At 48.6% G+C, this 26,415-nt stretch overlaps 1 protein-coding gene across 3 annotated transcripts in view; it reads right to left on the bottom strand.

The window, feature by feature from the left end:
• Window positions 1-6,286: 6,286 nt before the first annotated feature.
• Window positions 6,287-26,415, bottom strand: part of Notch3 (notch receptor 3) — a 35,228-nt gene continuing 15,099 nt past the window's right edge. For all 3 annotated transcript variants that reach the window (XM_046436967.2, XM_046436968.2, XM_058576530.1), the window contains 17 exons: window positions 26,144-26,369; window positions 25,553-25,754; window positions 25,296-25,443; window positions 24,711-24,895; window positions 24,045-24,177; window positions 23,706-23,963; window positions 23,501-23,619; window positions 22,572-23,137; window positions 20,608-20,940; window positions 18,699-18,853; window positions 18,384-18,606; window positions 17,307-17,391; window positions 15,643-15,805; window positions 14,308-14,612; window positions 13,091-13,238; window positions 9,085-9,182; window positions 6,287-8,327 (listed from right to left, as the gene is read on the bottom strand). In XM_046436967.2, coding sequence (XP_046292923.1) covers window positions 7,272-8,327; window positions 9,085-9,182; window positions 13,091-13,238; window positions 14,308-14,612; window positions 15,643-15,805; window positions 17,307-17,391; window positions 18,384-18,606; window positions 18,699-18,853; window positions 20,608-20,940; window positions 22,572-23,137; window positions 23,501-23,619; window positions 23,706-23,963; window positions 24,045-24,177; window positions 24,711-24,895; window positions 25,296-25,443; window positions 25,553-25,754; window positions 26,144-26,369 — 4,403 coding nt within the window. In that variant the 3' untranslated portion in view covers window positions 6,287-7,271. The remainder of the gene's footprint in view (window positions 8,328-9,084; window positions 9,183-13,090; window positions 13,239-14,307; window positions 14,613-15,642; window positions 15,806-17,306; window positions 17,392-18,383; window positions 18,607-18,698; window positions 18,854-20,607; window positions 20,941-22,571; window positions 23,138-23,500; window positions 23,620-23,705; window positions 23,964-24,044; window positions 24,178-24,710; window positions 24,896-25,295; window positions 25,444-25,552; window positions 25,755-26,143; window positions 26,370-26,415) is intronic.

Below are 26,415 nucleotides of genomic sequence, written 5' to 3'. Positions count from 1 at the left end.
TTCTGGTATATTCTTTTCCCAAAAATGTTAATTTGCTATTTTAGAGCTAAGCATTTTCCCTCATTTAAAAAGTAAGAAATAATCATGCATCCCATGTGTTTGATGGACCCAAGAGATCTGCTGAGAAGGAAAGTGCTTTCAAGAATTCTAGCTGTTACTTTTGCTTTTGCTTTTGATATATCTTAACAACCACACAGTTTTTCATGTTTTCAATTTTTGGTCTGGTAGTAAAATTCTTGTTCCCCAAAACATCTTGTTGGCAGTTGTCGCAAAGATTCCTGTTGTTGTCTTGTAAGCAGTATCAAATTCATCAATGTAGGAGTTCTTTATTTCAATATGGACTTCTGATAATCTTAATTTCAAAAAATACTTTCTCTGCTGATTCTCAAATCAAATGAGGAGGCTCATTTCAGATGATTGCTTAATCTTTATCTCAAAGAAAATCTTTCTACCTTTTAAAAAAAAACAAGAGAGAGAGAGCGAGAGAGAGGCTTTCTCCACACCAACTTGCCTGAACACATCTCCTTTGTTCCTTTTTTCTCTGTTCTTGAGATCTTCTGGCATGATGGGTGCCTGAGAAGCAGCATGATTTGCCATGACAATGATGTAGTCATCTACACACCTCCTGTGGATGCATTTCTAGGCTGAGTGTGACACAGAGGTAGAACGTAGTCATTTCAGTTCCGAGTTTCCCACCTGACTCTTCATGAAGTCTAAGGTTTAGACTAATGGCATTATTTCATATTGTGCAGCATTAAATTTTCAGAGGATTGTTTCCTTCGGGATAGAACTTTTAGCAAACCTGTGTACAGCTTACTCTGCAATGATCATGGGAGCAGGCATTTGGTTAAAGCTCCAGAGACTGAGCGTCTTGATTTTTTAAAGTAATTATGAAATCACCTCTTTTTTTAACCCAGCAGTTCAAATGTCTAATTGAACAAAATCAAGTGATGCTGGCCAAATTATACTGTTATATTGTGTATCTATATGAATATGTAACAACAAATCCCATTATTATGTACAACTATAATGTACCTATAAAATAATATAGAAAAATCGGGGCTGGGGATGTGGCTCAAGCGGTAGCACACTCGCCTGGCATGCATGCGGCCCGGGTTCGATCCTCAGCACCACATACCAACAAAGATGTTGTGTCCGCCAAAAACTAAAAAATAAATATTAAAATTCTCTCTCTCTCTCTCTCTCTCTCTCTCTCTCTCTTTAAAAAATATAGAAAAATGAATGAGAGAATGAATAGATAGAAAAAAAGAAAGGTGATAAATGATAGAACGTAAAAGCATCAAAGACTATAAATCAATAGATGGATAAAAAGATGATAGATAAATGATGGTTGAATGGAGAGAGAGAGAAAGATGGATATCTGGATAGATAGATGGATAGATAGAGAAGCCGAGTACAGTGGCACACACCTATAATCCCAGCTACTCAGAGGCTGAGGCAGGAGAATTGTAAGTTTGAGGCCCACCTGGGAAATTTAGCAAGACCTTGTCTCAAAAAAAAAAACTGCTATGGATGTAGCTCATTAATAGAGCACTACTGAGTTCTGGCCTCAGTACTTAAAAAAATAAAAATGAGAAATTAAGAAGATAGAAAATTAGAAAGAAACAAAGAAGATAATGGCTGATGCTGCTGCTGATGGTTATATAGAAAGATATGTTTGATGATGATGAAGACTGATAAATAAAAATAGATGAAAAACTAAAAGAGAATATGCTATATTAATGAGACATGGTCAGGGAGTAGGCAATGGATGGAACCATCCTTTGAGAAGAGCCAAGAAGAGGGGAAATGACCCCAATGTAGAGAAAGTAGCTGAATGAAGATCAATGAGTGTACTTTTTCCCCCTGCAGCAAACCAGAGAAATGAATATATTTCATAAATACATTTCATAAGCCAGGTACAGTGGTGTCCACCTGTAATGCCAACTACTCAGGAGTCTAAAGCAGCAAGATCCCTTGACCCAAGGAGTTTGAGGCTAGCCTGGGCAAATAACAAGACTCCATGTCAAGATAAATAAGTGAATACCTCTCACCCTCTAATCTCCCACCCGTGCCTCCCATTGGCCAATCCCAAGTGGGCATCAGAGAGCAAAGGAGTCACTTGATGTCTCCCACCACCACCACCGTCATCCTCTGGGGCACAGAACAGAGTGGGGAAGGTGCAGGGAAGATCTGGAGGACAAAGGGCAGCCACTCAGCTGCTCCATTGTTGTCCTGACAGTGAAAAAGCCCACTGGAGTTTCTAACTGAATATTACTCAGCATTAAAAGAGAATAAAATTATGGCATTTGCAGGTAAATAGATGGAGTAAGCCAATCCCCCAAAACCACAAGCCAAATGATAAGTGGATCTTATCATCTCTCTGATAAGTGGATGCTGAGGGGGGTGCTGTGGGAAGAATGGAGGGACTTTGATTGGGCAAAGGGGAGGGAGGGAAGGGAAGGGGGATGAGAGCAGAAAGATGGTGAAATGAGAGGGACATCATTACCCTAGGTACATGTATGACTGCACATATGGTGCAACTGTACATTGTGTACAATCAGAGAAATGAAAAGTTGTGCTCCATATCTGTACAATGAATCGAAATGCACTCTGCTATCATGTATAATTAGAACCAATTTTTTAAAAAGAAAGAAAGCTAATTGGGACATCAAATCCAAAGTCCCCAAACCATCCCAACTGTGGGGCACTGATGAAGTCACATCACCTGAAACCTTGAATCCCACTAGCTCATTTTCCCCAACCACGATGGCAGGCAGGCTTCCTGGTTCTCCACCTGGCACCCCTCCCTGACCATTCCTGGGAGTCTCAAGTGCTAACAAGTAAAGCTGGCTCTACCTGGTACAAAAGGTGGATTCCCTCGGTGGGACACTCTTCTCCAAGGCCCTGTTTCATAAAGCCAGGGTTGAAAGATACAGTGGAGAAAACAGACTGGGGAGGGTGATTGTCTCCTCATTTCTATGGCCTTCAAAAAGAAGGGTCCCCAGACTTTGTTTTTTACTATTTTTAATATTTTTTTAGTTATAGTTGGACACAATACCTTTATTTTATTTATTTATTTTTATGTGATGCTGAGGATCAAACCCAGGGCCTCACATGTGCTAGGCGAGTGCTCTACAGCTAAACCACAACCCAGCTCCCCAGACTTTCATAAGCCTCAACAGGTATTTTAGCTACCACTCCCAAGTATCTACTCACACACACAGCTAAGATGGACTGCTCTCCAGCCAAGGAGTCAAGTGTCAGAAATTCTGAATAGAGAGATCATTCCAGAGAGCTCCAAAATGAGGAAGAGCAGGTGCGGTGCTGTCATGGGTAAGTGAACCTCAGTCCCAATGGGCAGCCTTCAAAAAACTGGATCCTGCCTCAGAATTTCCCCCAGAGAGAGAGGTGAGGAAGCTGAGGTATGTATCCACCAACTCCCAACCATCTCTCATTCGTCGAGGTTTATTCCTACATCACACAAAAGAAAGTTGCCAGGTAGAAATCTCAAGCATTTACAGCCAGACACCTCCAGCTTGAACTAAAAATGGTAAACTCTAAGGGAACATAATGGGCACCTCCTATACCCCCCCTAACTAGCCTCAAATCCCTGAGTAGAGACTGGGGTGGGGTGGGGGGGCTTGTGTCGTCCATCATTTTACTGTCAACAACTTGCCCAGGACTTGACTTACAATAGGAGCCCAATAAATAGGTAGCAGTTAGATGAACAGGACATAAAACCAACTTGATAGTTGATCCAATTTGATCTGAGACTCCCTCCAGCCTTAGGGAGCCAATTGAGCACTCAATTGATAGGAAAAAATTAGAAAAGACTGTTGCATCTCTACTTAGCCAAAGGAAGGGGAAAGTGGAGTGAATGTTAATTTGTTGCAATTTGTTGCTTCCACAGAATTCATCTTGCAAACCTGATTGCCTCTAAATGTATCCCACCCCCAGTAACAGAGCGGACTTTAAGAAACTCATTAAGAAATTAGCACAGCCTGGGACTGGGGCTGGGGCTGGGGCTGGGGTGTAGCCAGTGGTCCAGCATATGCTTAGCAAATGCCAGCTCCTGGGTTCCCTCCACTATACTGCAAAAGAAAGAAATTAGCACACCCCATATCCCATTGCAGGGGTTGATTCTGCCTCTCAGTGAATAATTATCAATGTCTGGAGACAGCTCCCACAGCAAAGAATTATCTGGCCCCGAGTGACACTCCCGAGTGTCAATATTGTTGAAGTTAAGAAACCCTCCATTAGGGGCTGGGGTTGTGGCTCAGTGGTCGAGTGCTCACCTAGCATGTACAAGGCACTGGGTTCGATCCTCAGCACCTTATAAATGTAAAATAAAGATATCCACCTAAAACTTAAGAATAAACATTTTAAAAAGAAAGAAAAAGAAACTCTACATTAGAGGATGGATACATGACCCAATTGAGGTCCATAGAAAATCAACCCCACTCGTCCTTGGACAGTGCAATATGGTCTATGACTTTGACATTTATTTTGCTGTCATAGAGAGAGTGTTGGAGTTGTGGGGTATAAAAGAGAGACTGGAGCCTGGGGATAAAACTGAGGAAGAGAAAAGCTGTAGGCATGAAAAGAAACTCAGCCTTGGTTGACATCATTTGAGCTGCTGGGTCAAACTTCACGGAAGCTGGCCCTTTTTCTTTATGTGACCTAGTAAACTTCTCTCTTGCTTAAACCAATTGATTCTTGGGTCACTTACATCCAAGAGCACTCCAAGTGACACGGAGAATTTTTGGACATCCTATTCCACTGACCCTCCATGATGTGTCAGTCAGCTCTCCATTGCTATTACAAAATACCTCAGAAAATCAACTTGAAGGAGAAAAGGTTTACTTTGGCTCACGGTTTCAGTCCATGAGCAATTGGCTTCTTTGCTTTGGGGCCTGTGGTGAGGTGGTACATCACGGCACACAATGGAGCAAAGTTCTCACCTCATGGCAGCGAGGAAGTGAAAAGAAATACAGGAGAGGCCAGGGTCCCCATATCCTCCTCCAGGGCACACCCATGACCTCACTTTTCCTCCACTAGGCCCACTCTTGAAGGTTCCACCACCTCCCAATAGTACCATGGAGTGGGGACTAAGCCTTCAACATCTGGGCCTTTGGGGACATTCAGATCCAAACTATAGCACTTTCCTAGGGAGCCTTAAACACAACTTGTCTTGGAGCATAGTTTGTTGCAAGAAACAGAAACCCATTCAAGCTGGGCACAGTAGTGCATACCTATAAACCCCGTTGTGCCAAAGCAAAAATAAAAAGGGCTAGAGATGTAGCTCAGAGCGGGGGAAGGGAGAGGAAAAGAAGAAGAAAGAGAGGGAGGGAGGGAGGGGAGAAAGGAGGAGGAAGAAAAAAAAAAGAAACCCACTGAAGCTGTGTATGTAAGAGAGTCTTTATTACATGTCCACAGGGATATCTTCAGAACTCCACAGCATGAAGTCAAGGTGAGAGTCATACAGAACCAGCATCTGGCACTTACATAGCAATTAATACATACCTGCTGATTTCAATGGAATGAACAAACACTCAGTTAAGTGCAATCAATATTGTATCTGGATCTGAGACTCCCTCCAGCCTTAGGGAGCCAATTTAGTGCTCAACCGATTTTCCCAGCACATTACCTTCATCATGGTGCTGTCTGGCTGCTCATCAGTAGCCATGGCACAAAGGCAGGGGATGTCGCTCAGTGGTAGAGCACTTGCCTGGCATGCCTGAGGCCCTAGGTTCCATTCCCAGCACCATGGGGGACAGGAGTGTGAAATACCCACTGCCTCGAATTGCAACCAATACTTCTTAATCTACCCGAGACCTTAAAATCCCACCAACTGATAGTTTTACTTAGCATCTCCATTATAGAAAGTTCTTGAACAGGGGCTGGAGTTGTGGCTCAGCGGTAGAGCGCTCACCTAGTATGTGCAAGGCGCTGGGTTCGATCCTCAGCACCACATAAAAATAAAGAAAGAAAGGTATTGTGTCCAATTAAAATATTTTAAAAAGAGACAAATATATATATATATATTTTTTTTTCTTTGTTTTTAAAGAAAAAAAGTTCTTGAACACGGAAATTTGATTGGCTCGACTTAATTCTGGCAACCACCCCTGATCCAATCAGTGGAGTCACCTGCTAAAAGAGAAAGCATGAGTGGCCAAGGAAACCAAATAGGTTTAGCCCAAAATGGGAGCTCACCTTAGCCCTGGAAAGACAAGAGCCCAGCCACCACCAGTCCCCACCTTACCTAGACACAGACCAATGACACTGAGTGTTAACTATTCCTTTATTAGGCGGTGAGGGAAATGGGGCTGTACAATGCAGGGCTTGAATTCAGCTACAAAAGCCATATTACAAAAATAGCCTAAAAATACTTCTATTCTGCCATGAGCCCGGGCCAGGGGAGTACCAGAAGGTGCCACCCAGGCAGCTCCTCTCTCCTGCCTGCAGTTCCATATTTATGGGAAGACAGGATAGAATGCACACATCTCCCCTGGCCCCCATTTTCCACCAGCTGCCCCCCGTTCCCAAAGGGATATGGCCCAAACTCTGGGAGGGTGGGAGCCTGGAGGGGGGCTCAGGCCAGAAGGGCCCTTCCCCAGCAAGGCTACAGGACAAGTCTCATCTGGAATGCAGTGAAGTGAGGGAAGAGGGGTGGGGAGGAGGCTCCCAAGTCTCCCCTGACCCCTGGCCCCAGAGGGTGCGCCCAAGGGTGCCTACTTGGTACATACCAGGGTCGTGTACTCAGTACACGGGATCCCAGTCATGCCTGTGTACTCGGTACACAGAATCCAGCTTGGCCGAATGGGCCCACAGACTCAGCCCCACAGGGGCACTGGGGGATTCGCAGGGGGGAGGGAGTGTCTCCATATATATACTTTGTAAAAAATAATAATAATAATAAGTTTGTTTAAATGAATTTGTTTCTATACAAAATGTAAAAAAAAAAAAAAAAAAGGAAAAAATTATAATTCACTCATGTCAGAGTGTGAGAAAATGAGGAGGGAAGAGAAAACTGGGGGGCAGAGAGGGGGTAAGAGGAGGTCCCAGACTTGTTACAAGACTGAGCGGGTAGGAGGTCAGTCCCCACCCATTATAAATAAAGGAAAACTGAGGCCCTGGGCTGATGACCAGGGCAAGGCAGGACCGCAGGAGGCTGGTAGACAGAAAGGAGAGAATGAATAAAACTAAAGTAGGGAGGAGTCAGGAGGGGATGCCCCCCAACTCCCCAAGATCCAGGAACTGGGCGTGTTTCAGGCCAACACCTGCCTCTTAGGGGTGACTTCTGGCTGGGGCCCCAGCTGGGTCTGAGCCTGAGCAAGGGAGCTGGGGACAGACAAGGGGTGTGGCTGGGCAGGCAGTGTCCCAGCAGCTGTGGCAGTGGTCCCCGTGGCAGTGGCAGGGCTGGGTGTGGAATCGGACCAGTCCGAGAGGGAGGGGGGAGAAGGGCTGGCCCAATGCTCAGGGGACTCTGGGGATGGGGTTAGGTAGGGGTGTTCACTGGGGACACGCAGAAAGCGAGCCTTTGGGGGGCTGCTGTGGGCCCCTGCTGCTGGGTATTCCTCACCATGTCCTGGGGCTGCCAGGTAGGGCGGGGGTCGCTCCTGGGGAGAGACGGGGGTCCCAGGGTTGAGCATTTGGGGTCCCGGTGCAAGGGGCAGCAGGAATGAGGGCCCAGGGGGGGCAGGTGGAGGCAGCCGGGCCCAGTCGAGGGGGACAGCCACAGGGTTCAGCAGACCCAAGCTGAGCACGCAGCCTCCAGGAGGTTGGCGCCCTAGGGGACCTGCCCGGCCTGTGCCACCGAGCTGCGCCAAGGACACTGCGGTGGCTGTGGCGGTTGCATAGGGACCCTCAAGGGGGAAGCCTCCAGGGGAAGCAGGAGGCCCACCAAAGGGCCGTGGGGAGTCCAACGAGTCCACCGGCGACAGAGTGACGGAACTCTCGGCCAGGGGACCCGGGCAGGCCAGCGTCAGCTTCTTGCCCCTGCCCCGGGCCCCTTGCGGCCCCAGCCCTGACTTCCCAGGGGGCCTCCTGCTCTTCTTGGCTCCAGATTGTGCTGCCTTGAGGCCTGGGAGGAAGGCCCCAGGTGGGCAGAGCAGGGGCCCTAAGCCATGGGGACCAGGGGGGCTGCGCGGCCCACTGGGCTGGTCCAGCAACCGCACGATGTCCTGGTGCAGTCGCTCCTGGGCCACATCCCGTGGCAGCCTGTCCAGGTGGTCTGTGATCTCCCGGTTCGCAAAGTGGTCCAGCAGCAGCTTGGCAGCCTCGAAGCTGCCCTCCCGGGCAGCCAGGAACAGCGGGGTCTCCTCCTGGGATGGGGGAGGGGGCAGAACCCAGAGATGTCAAGGTCAAGGACACTCTGGTCAACACCAGCAAGGTCTCCAGGCTCTGGGGGAAGCCTGAGGACCAAGAGTTTGTGCACTGGAGCTTGTCCCCCCTGGACTGGAATCCCAGCTATGCAGAGGGAACCTGGGCAAGTTGTTTCCTTTGAACCACATTCACCCAGCAGGTAACTCAGGTGAAACAGTCACCTGAGGCACAGAACTTAAAGGAGCACCAAAAATCTCAGTAATCAAAATAAATTATATTTTAAAGTAATTTTTTAAAGGTAAAAGGAAAAAAAATAATACATAAAATATGGAAATTTTAAATAAGCAGAGAATCCACCACCCCTCCGAACCCATCTTTCCCATTTATAAAATGAGATTATATAAAACCACCTTAGAAGGATTTTTAAGCAAAGATCCTAACAGTTACTTTTCACTAAGGTTCCAGTGAGCACTTTGAAAACACACTAGCTCACTGAATCCTCAAGAGAAGTAATGAATGGGTATCATTACTGCCCTACTTTACCCAGGTTAGGCAACTAGCCCAAGGTCACAGAGCAAATGCAACACACTTCTCTGATCCACTGTTGAAGCCTCTTGGCCCCAAATCCTACCCCTGAAAACTGGCTTCAGGCAGGATGAATGCCCCCACCAGCTTTATCCCACCCTGCTCTCTGCCACCTGTGGGGGGCTATGCTGATGCTGGCCCCCCTCCGGTGGGCTGAGGGCCTGGGCTCACCTTACTGTCCTGCATGTCCTTGTTGGCTCCATTTTTTAGAAGAGCCAAGGTGGCTTCCACATTGTTCACGGCTGCAGCCCAGTGTAAGGCTGATTTCCCTGGAAGGGGAAAAGAAATCAGGGTCAAGGTAAGACTCATGTCCCAGGTCCTGAATCGTAAGTGGGCAGGGGGTAGGAGGGTGAGAGGCTGCTACAAGTGCCTTGGTACCTGTATTTGGGTTCGTGTGTATGGAGAACTGCATGACTCCTCTGACCAAGGGGTACACTGTGTGCACACACCCAATGGCTCTTCATATATAAGAGCTGCTGTGTGGACCTAACTCGGTTGAACCTAGAGCTGTGCTGTCCAATGCAGACATTTCTCGTCACATGTGGACTTTCACATTTAAACTAATGAAAATTCAATAAAGTAGGTGCTGAGACCATTTAATGAGAAGAACTGTCTTTTCAACTATTGGTGCTCAAACAACTGTATCCTATCTATGCAAAGCTCAATCAAAATGAACCAGAGGTCTAAATGTAAGAGCTCACACTATAAAACCTCTAGAAGAAAACATGGGAGTAAATCTTCACCTCCTTAAGCAAAGGATTCTGAGACATGACACCAAACACAAAAGCAACAATGAACAACAATAGGTAAATTGTATATTTTATTTATGATATACAATTTATCTATTATTATGCTTCCAAGGACACCATCAAGAACAACACCAAGAAAATTAAAGAAGCTGGGCAAAGTGGTGCATGTCTATAATCCCAGCAACTGAAGAAGCTTAGTCAGGACAATCACAAGTTCTATGCCCGCCTCAGCAACTCGGCAAGACCCTAAGCAACTGAGCAAGACCCAGTCTCAAAATAGAAATTACAAGGGCTAAGGATGTCGCTCAGTGGTAAAGCACACCTGGGTTCAATCCCCAGGTACCATAATAATAATTATAATAGCAGCCAGGCATGGTGGCACATGCCCATAATCCCAACAACTTGGGAGAATGATGCAGGAAGATTGCAAATTCTATGCCAGCCTCAGCAGCTTAGCAAGGCTCAGTCTCAAAATAAAATAAAAAGGACTAGGGATGTAGTTCAGTGGTAAAGTGCCCCTGGGCTCAAATCTCAGTACCAAAAACATAAATAAGTGAAAAGAAGCCAGGCATGGTGGCCCATGTCTATAATTCCCACCACTTGAGATTACAGACATGGGCTTTGGGAGGCTGAGTCAGGAGGATGGAAAGTTCCAAGTTAGCCTCAGTGTTTAGTGAGACCTTGTTTCAAAATGAAAAAATCAAAAAGGGCTGGGGGTGTGGCTCAGTAGTAGAGTGCCCCTGGGCACCACACAATCCCCAGTACCACAGAAAAAGACAAACCCTGGAGCTCAGTGATTGAGAGCTTATCTAACATGCATGATCTTCAATCCCCAGCACTGAAAAAAAAAAGGATCTCACTATCTATGCAAAAGGGGGAGGGGCAGGCAAAGGATCTCCATAAACATTTCTTCAAAGAAGATAAAATGAGCACATGAAAAGATGCTCAACATCATCAGCCACCAGAGGGCTATCCACTTTATACTCACTAGGAGGCTATAATCAGACAGAAAAAGCTGGGCAAGGTGGCACATGCCTGGAGTCCTAGTACTCAGGAGGCTGAGACAGGAGGATCGCTTGAGCCTAGGAGTTTGAGGTCAGCCTGAGCAACACAGTGAGACCATGTTTTAAAAGAGGAAAAGGAGAAGAAAGAGGGATTTAAAAAAAAAAAAAAAAACAAGCATTTTCAAAGATATGGAGACCCGAGGACCCTCATACAACACTGGTAGAATTGCACAATGGGGCAACTGCTTTGAAAAAACATATGACCTGGGGGCTGGGGTTATGGCTCAGTGGTAGCGCGCTCGCCTAGCACACATGGGGCACTGGGTTCGATCCTCAGCATCACATAAAAATAAAATAAAGATATGGTGTCCACCTAAAACTAAAAAATAAATTTAAAAAATATTCTTTAAAAATATATGACCTAAAAATTCCACTCCTAGGTATGTACCCAAGAAAAGGAAAACTACTCTACACAAAAACTTGTACTTGAATGTTCACAGAAGCATGATTCATAATGGCCAAAAAGTACAAAACCCAAATGCCCATCAATGGATAAATGGATAAGTGGTCCAACCACAATGTGGAATATTATTCAGCTATAAAAACAAGGGCTGGGGATATGGCTCAGGGGCAGAGTGTTTGCCAGGCATGTATGAGGTCTTAGGCTCAATTCTCAGTACCACAATATTAATTAATTAATTAAAAAGAAAAGAAGGGGCTGGAGTTGTGGCTCCATGGTAGAGCACTTGCCTGGCATGTGTGAGGCCCTGAGTTTGATCCTCAGTACCACATATAAATAAATAAATAAAATAAAAAAGATCCATTGACAACTAAAAAATATTAAGAAAGAAAAGAAAAGTGAAGCATTGACACATGACACTAGGTGGATGAACCTTGAAAACATAAAGTAAGAAGCCAGACACGAAGGGCCACATGGCATGATTTCATTGATATGAAATGTCTAGAACAGGTGAATCCAGAGACAGAAAGTACCTAATGGCTGCCTAGGGCTGGAGACGTGAGGGATCGGCAAATGTTGCTTAAGGGGTGAGAGTTTCTTTTTCAGGTGATGAAAATATTCCAAAAATTCATTGTGGCAATAGCTGCACAACTCTGTGGTTATGCAAAAATATAATGCATTTTACAATCCCCAGTAGAGTAAAAAAAAAAAAAAAAAGATAAATAAAAATAAAACCTTTGAATATATCATACTTTGTTGTTGTTGTTGTTTTTTTGTTTTTTTTTTTTTTGTTGTTTGTTTGTTTTTTTGCAGTTGCTAGGGATGGAGCCCTAGGCCTAGGCCTCCCACATGTTAGGCAGGCCCTCTACCACTGAGATAGGTCCCCAGCCCAAAGTTTATACTTTAGATTTTTAAAGGGTAAATTATACAGTACATGAATTATGACTCAAAAAAATTGAACATTTGTATGTATGTGTGTGTGTGTATTTTAAAGCAAATAAAACAAAAAGTTATAATATATATTAAACAAAAAATATTTTAAAAACTGGGCTGGGACTGGGGCTCAGTGGTAGAGCACTCGCCTAGCATACGTGAGGTCCTGGGTTCAATCCTCAGCACCACATAAAGATAAATAAGTGAAGGTATTGTGTCCATCTACAACTAAAACAAAAATATTTAAAAATTTTTTTAAAATTAAATGAATTAAAAGAACATTTAATTATTCACTTGTTCCCACTACATTTCAAGTAATCAATAGTCACCACACATGGCCAGTGGCTGCCATATTGGACAGTGCCCACAAAGAATATTTCTTTCCACCACCACAGAAAGTGTTATTGCCCGGTACTACTCTAGAGTTGTGGTTCCCCACCAAGCACAATTTTCTCCTTAGGAACATTTGGTTGTCACACATCAAGATGCCAATAGCAATTGGCATCTAAGGGGTCAAGTCCAAGGATGCTACTCAACACCCTGTAGTGCACAGGGCAGTCCCCCCACAACCAATAACTATCCCACCCCAAACTGCATGACGCTGAGGTTGAGAACACCTACTCTAAAGGAAGTGTGGAAGTGTCTGAACGTATCTCCAGCTGTGTGAAGCCCTCTGGCCCTGCAGACAGATGGCTGAATCAGCACAGATTGGTCTGAGCCAGCAAGCGGGCTCTGGGGAGCCACCATCATTACAAATTTGTTCAATGTGCAACTTTGTTACAACTGTCCAGCAGGTAGAAGTAAAGTGAGTTTCCAACAAAGCAGCTTGAAGAGTCCTGGAGAAGCACACCCTTTTTTAAACCCCTGAGATGCCCTAAAGACCTTGCAAAAGTGTGTTAAGTCCTTGTGAGAGCCAGGTTATGTGTGCATGAGCTTTAGTGACACGGCTGCAAATTCACATCAACAGTCAGGGCCCAGGGGACATCCTCCCAGCCGCACCCATGGCTTCCTCAGCCAGCCTGCCAGCCTACCTAGCTCATCCACAGCATTGACATCGGCGTGGCTGGCGATGAGTTCTTCCACCATGCCCTCCACGGCCAGGCGGGCCGCCAGGATCAGTGCGGTGGAGCCATCTGCCATGCGGGCATCCAAGTCTGTGGAGCGGTTCCGGATGAGAATCTGGAAAAGAGAAGATGCCGCAGGGAAGCCATAGCAGGAATGGAAGGCTCAGGAGCACCCCTAAGCCTGCACCCCCCACTGAGGTCCCCAATCCCCATTCCTCTGGAACCAAGCTACAGATGCCACTTGATTTATAGTGCAGTTATATCCTAATAAACCCATCAAATATTGAAGATACTAAACTGAAAACAAATGTAATACACCTATACTATCAAACATCAGGGCTAAGCTTAGCCCACCTCTGAAAGTACTCAGAACACTTTCACAGCAGCCTCCAGATGGGCAATATCATCTAACAAAAAAGCCTATTTCATTTTATTTACTTTTCCCCAGGTACCCACGGGTGCTGTACCACTGAGCTACTTCTCCAGCCCTTTTTATTTTGAGAGGGGGGTCTCACTAAGTTGCCAAAGCTGGCCTTGAACTTGTGATCTTCCTGCCTCGGCCTCTAGAGTCACTGGGATTACAGGCATGTGACACCACACCTCATTCACAAAACCTATTTAATAATTGCATTGGGCTGGGATGTAGCTCAGTGAAGAGTGATTTCCTGGAGTGGGCAAGGCCCTAGGTTGGATCCCCAGAACTGCAAAGAGAAAACAAAAGTGCTGAATATCTCATGTGATTAACTGAATACAGTACTGACAGTGACAAATAGAACAGCTGTATAGATACACATCTGTAACATTCTGAAGTGGAAAAGAATCTTAATTCAGACACAATTTGCCCTTGCCAGACATTGTATTCAGGTAGATTCCCACTTTATCATTTTTCTGTGATGCTGGGGTTGGAACCCAGGGCCTCTCTCATGCAGGGCAAGCATGTTATCACTGAGCTACAGACTTATTCCCTTTTTTTTTTGGAGATAGTCTGGTGAAGTTGCCTCAAACTTGTGATCCTCCTGCCTCAGCCTCCTGAGTAGCTGAAATAACAGGCATGAGCCATGGCACCCAGCTTCCATTTTCCAAATTAAAAAAAAACAAGCTCTGAAAGAACGAACCAAGCTCAAACCCATATTCGGCTGATGCCAACCCCATCTCTAATGTCCAAAGAGGTGGACCTGTCTCACCTGAAAGACACCCTGGGCGTCAGCAGTGACTGCTGTGTGCAAAGGGGTGCGACCCGAGTGGTCCTGCGCATTAGTGTCTGCCCCAGCATCCAACAGCCGCTTGGCCGCGTCTGCCCGGGCATAGCGGGCAGCCAGGTGCAGAGCAGTCTCGCCTGTACGGTCAGTCCGAGCCCCAAGCTGGGCCCCCTGGCAGATCAGGTCTGAGATGATGCTGGCTGATGTGTCATCGGCCTCATCTTCCTCAGTTGGCATTGGCTCCAGGGCCCCACCGCAGAAGGAGGCCAGCATGAGCGGGGTGAAACCATCTGTAGGGACCAGAGCATGTCACAAAGACACAGGTTTTTCCAGGAGATAATGCCAACGGCACTGTATTAGGAGCAAACAGGACACATAGGAGGACAAGAAAGTGGCAAATCCTGCCATCTGCACACCCACCCCCAGGATGAGGACTCATGGGCACATGATTGATCACAAAAAGGCTCCTAGGGAGTCGGGGATATAGGACAAGGGACAGAGGAGGTCCAGCAAGCACAAGATCAGGCAAATTCCAGAAGGGTTTCCAGTCTGATCCCACAGGCGGACTCTAAAGTTAGCTGTACCCCAGAGTTGTAATCTAGTTCAAGATAAAGGAGCCTTCCATACTCTTGCATCCACCAACTAAGAGCCACCCCCAAGGACAAAATACTCCCAGCCACTCCAGCCCCCGTAGCATGGGGGACTTCAAGAAAGCAACAGGTATAGGCCATTTGGAGTAAAAACAAAATAAAGCTGGAAAAGGAATACTCTGAAATGTGGCAAAGATTGATCCAAGAGGATCTGGACAACAGGATCTGCTACACCCTGCATGAGCTTTTGCGGTTTTCCTTAAGAAATCATTTGCACCCCATTCTCCAGTCTCAAACCCTAGTAGAGGCCAATCTCCTTCCCTGGCTCAACAACAGGCAAATGGACCAGCCAATCTGCATACTCCAGCCCCCTGGCCACACCTATTGGCTCAAAGATGAGCATGTGACCACAGTCCATCCAATCAGAAGGCATTCTGAGACTTTTGCTAGAGCACTAGCAAAGAAAGGTTTTGTAAGGCAGGAGCTAAGGCATGGAGAGTGGAATACTGATTCCAGGATCCAAATGGGCCCACTACTTCCAGTTACATGGCAGTAAATGCCTTGATTTACTTAAGTTAGTCTGAGTTGGGCTTTTATTATGTACAAACCAAGAATCTCAATTCACACGCACACATACACACAGAAGCCCAGACATTCCCCAGATCACAGACCAAGATGTAACCTCTCCAATGTAGGACAGGTGAAAGGCCTCCTCTGGGAGGTGGCTAACCTGGGCCACGCACGTTGACATCCATGCCATCGGCATCTGCATCTCCCTGTGGTGGTGTCAGTGCCATGGCTGGTGCCACACGGATGTCAGCAGCAACCAGGTGGTGTTGGGTCCACTGGCGACAATCCACAGGCTCCTCAGCCCCCATACCAGGCTCTTCTACCTGGAGGAACAGGGACCGGGTTCTCAGACCTCACCCTTTGGAGGTGGGGAGAGACACTACCAGAAATGGGGCTGGGCATTCCCACATTTAGTGATGGAGATGTATGCATGCTGGAAAATCACTAATATCCTGCTTCTCTTACAGACAAGGAAATAAGGATGCCCTGGAGCTCAGGGAGCTAATAAGAGGAAGAAATGCAATTTCGATCCAGGATGGAAGAAGGGAGAGGCTGGGAAGCCAAAGTGGGTATTACATACACAAAGAGGCATAGGGAACAGCACCTGCCAGCACCCCAACACAAACACAATGAAAACAAAATTAAGAGAGCAACCCACTGACAATAGCAACGAGAACTAAATATTTAGAATTAAATTGAAAAAGAGAAGCACAAAACTTATACTCTGGAAACTACAAACCCCTGGTAAAAGAAACATAGGGGTAGAGGATAAGCATTAACCCTTCAAGAACTGGTATTTATCTGGGAAAGGAGTAAATAGGTGGTGACTGTCCACAAGCCAGAAAGAGATCCCTCACCAGGAACCAACCCTGATAACCTCCAAAACTGTGAGAAAGTAAATTTCTGTTATTGAAGCCACCCAGTCTATGATATAATCTTATGGCAAGCTGCTATGGTTTGGATATGGTTTAAGGTTATCCAAAAGCTCATGTGCTGGAAGCTTGGTCCTCGATGCAGTGATATTTAGTGGTGGTGGAACCTTTAAAAGGTGGAGTCTCAGAGGAGATAACTGCGTTACTGGGAGCTCTGCCCTTGAAAGGGATTAATGTAGTTTCTCAAGGGACCCAGTTAGTTCCTTTGAATGGGAACTGAGTTATAAAAAGAGTCAATCTTGCCCTTGAATTTCTCTCTGGCTTCCTGCCTCACCATATGATCTTTCCTGCATGAACTCCTGATACCATAATGCCATCTACCATGAGATTCTCATCAGAGACCAAACCCACAGAGTGGCCCAAACCTCCGACTTTTAGCTTCCAAAACTGTGAGCCAAATAAACTTCTTTTTAAAAAAAACACATTATCCAGCTCTGGACTGAATAGAAAATGGACAAGGACACAGTCTGAGCTAACACAGAGCCCACGAGAAGGCACCAGGAGATGAAATGAAGCAGGACCAGTTGGATACACATTCACATTGGGGATGCTGGACAAGCTTAGAACCAACAGACAGAAAGCAGACTTGCTACCTGGGTCAAGGCATTTCTTTGAGATGACCCCATGCTGGCCTGGGAGCAGGAACCTGGTTGAGGAGGGGCAGGATGGAGGAATGCTTTCTTCTACCTAGAGAACCCTGTGGGCCCCATGACCGATCTCTTCTTCCTCCAAGAGCACAGAGCCACACCAAGGAGGAAATGAGGTCACAAAACTATGGCTATTCTCTGGAGCTGGGGAGGGAGGGAGAGCAGAGACTCCCCTGTGCTCTCCCACTAATGACTGGGGTCCCCATTCCAGACACAGGGGCAAGGGGCAGGGAAAGGGACAGCACCTTCAGTCGCTTGGCTTCTGGGCACTCTGTGTCCATCCAGTCTGTGGCCACCTCCCCCATCAGACTCTCACTCTTGGCCATGTTCCTGTAGGACCAATGAGAAGAAGAGAACGTAAGAAAGAACACTGGAGGCATCTGGCCTGGGAGGAGGATTTGGAGAATGGTGAGAGCAGATGTCACAGAAGCAAGGTCAGAGGTCTGGAGTTGGGATTGGGGCACTAAGTCAGTAGGTGCAGGGGGAGGGCCAAGATACAGATTTCAACGAGGGAGGGAAGGAGGGAGGGAAAGTCAAGGTTGCAAGGGGTGTAGTCAGGGATCATGCTGGCTGGCAGCCAGAGTTGTAAAGTGGAATCAGGGAAGAGACAGGAGTGGGGTCAGGGGTCAGAGCAGTAGATTAGGGGATAGATGAGGGCCACAGGCATACCACAGGGGTTACAGAAGATGGTGTCAGAGGTCATGGAGATGGAGTTACCCTCATATGGAATCGGGTAGGCAGCCAGGATTGAAAAGGTTGTGGTGAAGGGTCAGGAGTCATGGAATCACAGGGAAATGTTACACTCAGAATGGGGTCTGGGGTCTTGAGAGAGAGATCAAGTTACAGGTGAGGTCCAAGGTTAAGATTGAAATTAAGGATCATGAGAAATGAACATGAGTTGGGTGGAAAGGGGGTCAGAGGTGAGGTCAAAGGTAAGGATAGGTTGGAGCAAGGGTTGGTTGTGGGAATCATAGAGAATAAGGATGGGGAGCTGGGGAGGGGCTGGGATGCAGACAAGGGTCATAGAGTCAGGCAGTCACATAGGAATGAATCAGGGGAAATTCTGAGAAACTGGTTTAGGGTGTTGTCCAGGAAGGATATGAATCAGGGAAATGATGATATAGGAAATAAAATCAGAGGTCAGGAATCTGGGGTGATCCCCAGGAATCATGGAGTTAGCAGTCAAGAGACTGAACACAGGAATACCAGACGGAGTCTAAGGTAAGGTGAAGATGGGGTCAGAGGTCAGAGTCAGACCGAGGTGGAGTGCAGGGCTCACAGAGTCCCCACAGGCAGAGGCAAGGAGAAGACAGGGTCCTTACTTCATGCCCAGTGCATCTTGTCCCACAGGCTCACGCCGCCCCTTGTGGCCAGCTGCTACATCCTTGTGTAGTGCAAAGCCCTCGGGGAACCAGAGGGTGCTGTGCTCACGCTTGCGTCGGGCTACCATGACGCCCAGGACGAGAATGACCAGCAGGAAGACAGCGCCCGCAGCCAGCAGTGGCAGCAGCGGCACACTTGGCTCAGGAAGCTCCATCGGCTCCCCTGCAAGAAAGAACCAGGAGACGCTAGTGCCACCACGCCCTGGGGCTGCAGCCACCCGCCAGGGCCTCATCGCTGTCCCTGCCCAGCCTCACCTCGCACATCCCGCAGTGGGTACGGGAAGTCCAGACGCTCCACAGCTGACAAGGCCCCCAGGTAGTCAGCTGCGCTCTGGGCATCAGGGAAGCAGTGGTCATTCTCAGGCGACTGCAGGCAGAGCCGATTGTCAATCTCCAGCATCACTACAGAGCTGTGGGGCCAGAGCCGAGGGATCCAAGGGCTCAGAGGTTGCCTAATGCATCTCAGACACCAAGCCCCATCCTCCTTCCCCACACCAGCCTCACAAGAGCCATCTCCACCTGCCATGTCTCCACTACCCACCTGCCTTCCAATCCCACTGCACCCCGAAAACAAGTCTTGCTGCGTCCACCGGTGTTCTCAGAGCCAAAAGTCCAATAGACAATGTTTTTATGTCAGTATCGCGGTAACTTCCTCACCCACCCTAGTGGTGAGGTGAGGTTCTGAGCATAGGTTCTGCTTTTCATTTGCAGTACTGGGGACTGAACCAGGGTCTAGGGTGTGCCAGGCAAGCGCTCCGCCACTGAGCTCAGCTCCAGTGCTTCTCCTTCTCTTTTTGAAGCTAATTTCTCTCACCCAGTCTAAACGTCTGTATCCCTGTTCACAGCTCTGTTTCCTTCTCTCCCCACGTCACTGATCCCTTCCCAGTTTCGATGATTCTCAACATCCTACTGTCTTTCTTGTTTCTATCTTCTGCCTCCTGGGGGTCTCCCCGCCACATCTCCAGTCCCTTCAGACTCTACAAGCCCAGAGTAGCCCCTGTTTTTCACCACATGTCCTATCACTCAGTCATTTCAGCAGAGGAAAGGCACATCAGATCCCTCCTCCATTTCCTCTGCTTCCAGCTGCATCCAATCAGAGCCTGCCCCTACCCCCATCCCGCTATCTCTTTTCTGTGTCTGGGACCCATCCTTCTCAAGCTCCTTCAGCATACTCATCAAACACCATGTCCCTTTCTGTTCCCTCTACCAGGTCACCAACAGGATACTTTTACATTTTTCTACATTTCTCATTTCTTTAAAAAAAAAAAAAAAAAAAAAAGCCTACACAAGCCCCTTAAACACTCTGCTAAACCACCTGTATCTCCAGAAGTAAGTAGCACTACACCCAAGGCGTAAGTCTGTAACCTCCCCTTAAGGGACACTTGCTCATATCTGGAGGTGTTTTTTCATTGTCACAGCTAGGGGGCAGTGTTACTGTCATCTAAGGAGTAAAAGCCAGGGATGCTTTAAGTATCTAAGTATCCTACCATGCACAGAACAGACCTCCACAGCAAAGAATGATCTGGCAGTAAATGTCAATGAAAAAGAGGTTGAAAAGCCTGTGGGAGCCAGGTATGGCAGTGCACACCTGTCATCCCAGCTACTCAGGAGGCTGAGGCAGAAGGATCACAAGGGTCTGGACAACTTAGCCAGACCCTGTCTCAAAATAAAATAAAAAGGGTTGGGGATGTAGCTCAGTGGTGGAGTGCTTGCCTAGCATGCAAAGCTCTTGATTCAATCCTCAGTATCTAAAGAATAAAATAGAAAAGAGGGAGGGAGGGAGGAAGGAAGGAAGGAAGGAAGGAAAGCCTGTGGGAGAAACACTGCTAAGGAGGACTCTCAGATGCTCAGGGAAGAGAACACACAAGATCCAGGTCACGAGTGCCCCTCCCCTGCTGGGCTCTGAGCCTCCCTCGTGTTTCAGAATTCAGATTGGGGGATTAGGAGGGACTTTGGAATATTTGCATGTAGATATTTGCATACACATATGCAAATATATAATTTAAGGGATGAAGCCCAAGCCAAAACTCAAAAGTCATTTATGTTTCGTTATGTACTTTATACACACCGCCTGGAAGTAATTTAAACAATATTTTTTGTGCCTAAGGTTTTGTTTGTGGTGCTGGGAATTGAACTCACAGCTGCTCCAGGTGGAGTCACTCACCCGATCACTTCAGGAGCCAGCTCCCGCCTGGTCCGTAATTCTGAACCAGGACTTGGTCGGTGGTAAGGGAAGACCATGGCCTGGCCCCGCGCGTCCAGGCGGAAGCGCAGAGAAGTGCGCAAGATGGCGCTCAGCCGCTGCAGGAAGTCCGCGCTGGAGCGCAACAGCTCTTCCGGAGGCAGCAGCACCGTGAGGACCAGCACGCCGCGGGCCAGCAGCGCTGGCACCTCGCTGGCACAGTCCAGCCCGTCCCAGCCACATTCCTCAGTGTTGCAGCCCTGGTCACAGCGGCCATCCGCAAAGTGGTCAGCGCAGTACTTCTCATACACTGGGCTAGGAGCAGAGAGGAACGGGGGTCAGGGGACCTCTAAGCCCCCAAATGCACACACAGCATATAGAGCAACAGGCTCTAGAGAGTGCTTGCACAGAGGACTGGAATGTACCAGCACATGTGAGGCCACTGGTTGGATAACCATAGGTTGAATATTCCTCATCTGAAATGCTTGGATCAGAAGTGTTTCAGAACTCACATTTTGGGGGGGTTTGGAATATTTGCATATATATTGGCATATAAGTGTGATATACCATATATATGTTTGTATGTGTATATATATATATACATATATATATCTCACAATGATATATATGATATATCACATGTGTACATATTACATACATACACGTATAATATTTTAAGGATTATATATATGATATTTTAGGGATGGAGCTCAACCTGAACACAAAATTCATTTATTTTTCATATGAACTTTATACACATATCCTGAAAGTAACTTAAACAATACTTTTGGTGAGCCTGAGGTTTTGTTTGTGGTGCTGGGAACTGAACCCAGAACCTCATGTATGGTAGGCAAGCACTCTACTGCTGAGACACAACCCCAACTGTGCGTGAGTTCGACTGTAACCCATCACACGAGGTCAGGTATGGAATTTTCCACTGTGGTATAATGTCTGTGCTCAACAAGCTTTCAATTTTGGGAGCATTTTGGTATTCAGATTTTTTTGATTAGTGATGCCCAACCTGTATTAATATAATCAATAACTATTAATTGACCACCTGCTGTATCCGGGTGCTGCCACAGACATCAAGGATATGACTCAGCCCCAAATCTTTGCCAAGGAGGAGCTGGCACTCCAGCAGGTGGAGACATGGCAAATAAGATGGATGAGCAGAAAATACAGCATCCCAATACATGTCAATAAAAAAAATAAATAGACATAAACAAATATAAACACACACAGTGCTAGATGGATTTAAATGCTAAGAAGAAAAATAAAGCAAGGGACATCCTGGGAGGTAACCAGGGAGAAGCTCTCAGAGAAAGTGACACCATTTGAACAAAGGCATGAAGGAGATAGTCAAGAGCCACGTGGCTTCTCAGGGGAAGAGCAGTTCAGGCAGTGGAAACACCCAGTGCAGAGGTCCTAAGGTGGGACCAGCCATCGGTGTCTGAGGAACAACTAAACAGAATGATGGCGAGGAGGATTGAGAAAGATGAGGAGAGAGAGGTAGGGAAGCAATGGACAAGCAGTTGGGCACAAGAAGAACTCAAAGAATTCACAGATAGAAAGCCAGACAAACAGGGAATGAGGATGGACAGGTGGAGTGTATAGGCAAGAGAAAAGCAGACCCGAGGGCACGTGGATGAAAAGAAATGGGCAGCTATGGGTCACACTGAGGGAGACAGGGCAAATGGATGGCAGGACCCTCAGACAAGAGATCACACATGGATGTGCAGATGGCATGAGCAGCAAAACAGACCCCGAAAATGAAGAAACAGCCCAACAGAGCGTCCAAGAATGAACTGATGAGCAGAGTGAGGCAAAAGGGCAAGGGACAAGGCTATGGACGGTCAGATGTGGCGCCATTAACAGACAGAAGGGGGCAAAGAGATGACTAAAGGGACAAAGGAGGAGCCCACGCACCAACGAATGGATGGACTCACTTGCAGGTTCGCTCCCGGCCTCCAGTGTGGCAATCGAAGTTGTCATAGAGGCAGGCAGGTGAGCTGCAAGCAGGGTCACAGCGGCTGTTGTTAAAGAGACGCCAGCACTGCAGCGCCTCGCACTGTCGCCAGGGGTCTCCGACGCTCAACGAGCAGTCTCCACCATCCCAGCCGCAGCCCGGGCTGTTGCACTCGCGGTCGCAGCGCTTATCCCCGCGCTTGGCCTGGCAGGAGGCTCGCGGGCAACGCGGCTCCTCCGAGATCTCGGGCGCGGCGGCGGGGGTCTCACAGCGCGGGCCATCCCAGCCCGGAACACACAGGCAGCGGAAGAAGGGAGCAAGCGGCGCAGCACGGCAGGAGCCCCCGTGGAGACAGGGCAGAGCTGCGCAGGTGGCGTTGGCAGCCCCCTGAGAAGACCCTCGGGAGCCCCGGCAGGAGGGCCCCGACAGCCCTGGGGGACAGGCGCAGCGAGGCCCGCGGGCTGTCTGCTGGCATGGGACACCCACGGGGCACTGCAGCTCCCGGCAGGAGCGTGCCACTTGTTCACAACGCGGACCCCAGAACGGCTAGAGGTGGGATGGGGGCGGGGAGAGAAAAAAAAGTATGGAAGGAGGAGGGAAGGAAAGGAAAAATGAGAAATGGAAAGAAAAAGAAAAGGAAAGAGAGTCAAGAAAAGGAAGGGTGAAGGGTCAAGATGGAGGAGGTTGAGACCCCAACCTCTCCAAGTCCTGCCCAAACTCTTCACATACAAACCACTCCTTGTTCAGAAGGCCACACCTCCAAACCCCAACCTCGAGACCCTACACTCCTAACTTCTAAGTAATTTCAGCATTTCCATCCACTTTCCCCCTAAAGCCACACCCTTTCCTGAGGCCACACCCCTTATCCTCCCCCAGGAGTCACCACCCATGCCACTCACACAGACCTACCTGGACACAGTGGCAGGTGAAGGTCAGCCCACCCCCAGGGCCTGGGCTGGGACGACACTGGCCTCCATGCTGGCATGGCTGAGACTCACAGGGAGACAGGACAGTCTGACAGCGGGGACCTGAAAAAGCAGTGGCACCTGAATCAACCACAATGAAGAAATACCAGGAACAAAGGTCCCAGGCCGGCCCTACCTCTCATGCTTACCTGTGAAGCCAGCATGGCAAAGGCAGCGGAAGTGCCCACCTGGGTCTTGCAGGCAGTCCCGGGTGTGGGCTGCATGGCAGGCACCTGGACGACACTCATTAATGTCTGCCTCACAGTGCAGGCCAGTGTATCCTGGGGGGCAGTTGCAGCGGAAGCCACCCACCAAATCTACACAAGTGCCATTGTTTAGGCACCGAGGGCCTGAGTCAAGGGGTGGGCCAGGGCCACAGTCATCCTCATTAATCTCACAGAGCACACCTGGGGATGAGAGGCAAGTGATCAGGATGGGATAGAGACTTGGGCCTCCTATCCTATCCTCCAACCCTGGCCCCGGCATACCCAGTGTCCCAGGGGGACAGGAGCAGAGATATCGGTCCACAAGGTCAATGCAGGAGCCCCCATGCTGACATGGCTGGGAGGCACATTCATCTACATCGTCCTCACAGTTGTCACCAGAATAGCCAGCTGGACACTGTATTAGGGCAAGAGAGGGATCCTTTCAGTCTGAGAACCACAGACATGCCTAGACATACCTGTGAAGACACGCAGAATCCCAGCACAAAAGGACACCCACACACACCCAACAGAGGGAGACATGCCCAGTGTGCAGGATACACACATGCAGATACAAGGAAACACAACCAGTGCAGAGGGACACACACATGCAAACACACAGGAAAGACACCCAGATGCCCTTCAGGTACCACAATCAGACACACAGTCTGGTTCATTCATTCATTCACAAGGAGACGCCATGCACACAGACACATATAGATGTGCCCAGGAAACAACTGAAGTCAGAAGCAAACCCAAACAAACACCCCCAGATCTACCTACAGTGACACCCACAAAGATATACCCAGTCACAAAAGCAAAAACACAGACATGCCTAGAGAGTGACATACCCATACCAGGTCATAGACACATAGAAATATGTGCCCACGCACACCCAGACATGCTCAGACATGACTAGTTTCCCTTCCCTCTCTCTGGGTCACATCCTACCTCACACATGTAGCCTCCCACGTAGCCACGGCAGGTGCCTCCATGCTGGCAGGGCTGGGCCAAGCAGGGGTCCACTTCATGCTCACAGTAGCTGCCGGTGCGTCCCTCTGGGCACATGCAGTAATGGGAGCTGTCCTGGTCCACGCACTGCCCACCTGCCTGACACAGCTGCTCCAACCGCACCCCTGGGAAGAGGAGAGTGGCATCAGACACAGAGGCAGCTACATTCCTCCTCTTTCTGCCTACATCATACACACCACCCAACATCCCTGCTGGCTTCAGTCCCTAGCATCTCACCCACATTCCATAGGGTTGTCACACATCCTCTCAGCTGGTATGTCTCAATCACTGACATACACACGATTTTAATGCTCATACCGGCTCAGTCACACATACTATCCCAGCTGTCTCATGGTGACAGACACACATACCATCTTGGTCGCTGTCACACAATCACACACCCACACACATTCGGTCACACACTGCATCACGGTGGCCCTCGTTTGGCTCACACCAGCAGAAGATAGGTTCACACACACCCTTCCCTAGACGCACACGCCAACCAGACCATGGGCTCCCCCTTACCAATCTGGGCTGCAGCCTCTCTGCAGGGTAGGCTTCGGATGTCACAGAGTCGTCCGCTCCATCCAGGGGGACAAAGGCAATAGGCACCATTCTGAACACAGCGACCCCCGTTCTGACAGGGCTTGTGGCTGCACCAGTCCACCAGGGTCTAGAAATGACCCTCAAAATCAGTACTGGGCTTTGCTCCCAGAAGGAGAGGCAGGCCCTTCCCACAGACCCTCCAGACTCCTCCCCCCAGGACCTGTGGCCCCGCCCACCTGGCACTGGCTGCCGGTGAAGCCCTCCCGGCAGGCGCAGTGGAAGCCAGGGTGGGTGGCGCTGCAGACTCCCCCGTGCAGACACGGCCGGGAGAGGCAAGGATCGGCCTCATATTGGCAGTGGGCACCCAAGTAGCCGGGGCGGCACAGGCAGCTGAATGAGTTCACACCGTCCACGCAGGTCCCTCCATTGAAGCAGGAACTGGGGAGTGGGAGGAAGAGCGTCAAGCTCCGCCCCCTCCCATCCTCCCTCCTAGAACTGGATGGAGTTTTCCCACTCTCTGGCGCTTATACCCCGCACACAAGAAGCTGCAGCGCCAGCAGAGAACCCACCTCATGCCTTAGCCTCAATTTACCAAGATTCAGCGCTAAATTGGGATCTACCTGCAGGATCTGCCCTGGCCCAGCTCCTTCAAGGAGCGGAGTCTCTAAGGATGACCCTCCAAACCGAAGCCTCGCCCTGCCCCTTCAGGCATCAGAGTCCTCAGATGGGTGCCAAGCCAAGGACTCCTCTCTAGTCCTCCTCCCTCCGTTTCAGGCCTCGTCTGATGCCAGAGCCCCTGAGTTTCAAGAAGTCGAGGCCCCACCCACCTGGGGCTGCAGTTGGGTAGGTCCTTCTCGCAGTGAAAGCCTCCATAGCCTGGTGGGCAGGTGCAGGTGAAGGAGGCCACGTGGTCAGTGCAAGTGCCAGGGCCACAGGGGTTGCTCAGACACTCATCCACATCGTGGGCACAGCGTGGGCCAGCGAAGCCAGGAAGGCAAGAGCAGGAAAAGGAGCCCACACTGTCCTGACAGGAACCACCATTGAGGCACGGGTCTGTAGTCAGAAGAGAAGAGGTCTGTTTAGCCCACCTGGCCCCCAC

This window comes from Marmota monax, unplaced genomic scaffold, assembly GCF_021218885.2.
Source record: "Marmota monax isolate L192 unplaced genomic scaffold, Marmota_monax_Labrador192_F-V1.1 WCK01_AAM20220418_F8-fsc00021, whole genome shotgun sequence".
NCBI lineage: Eukaryota > Metazoa > Chordata > Mammalia > Rodentia > Sciuridae > Marmota > Marmota monax.
The sequence above is the reverse complement of the archived record's forward strand: the minus strand, read 5'-3'. Positions and strand labels throughout refer to the sequence as shown.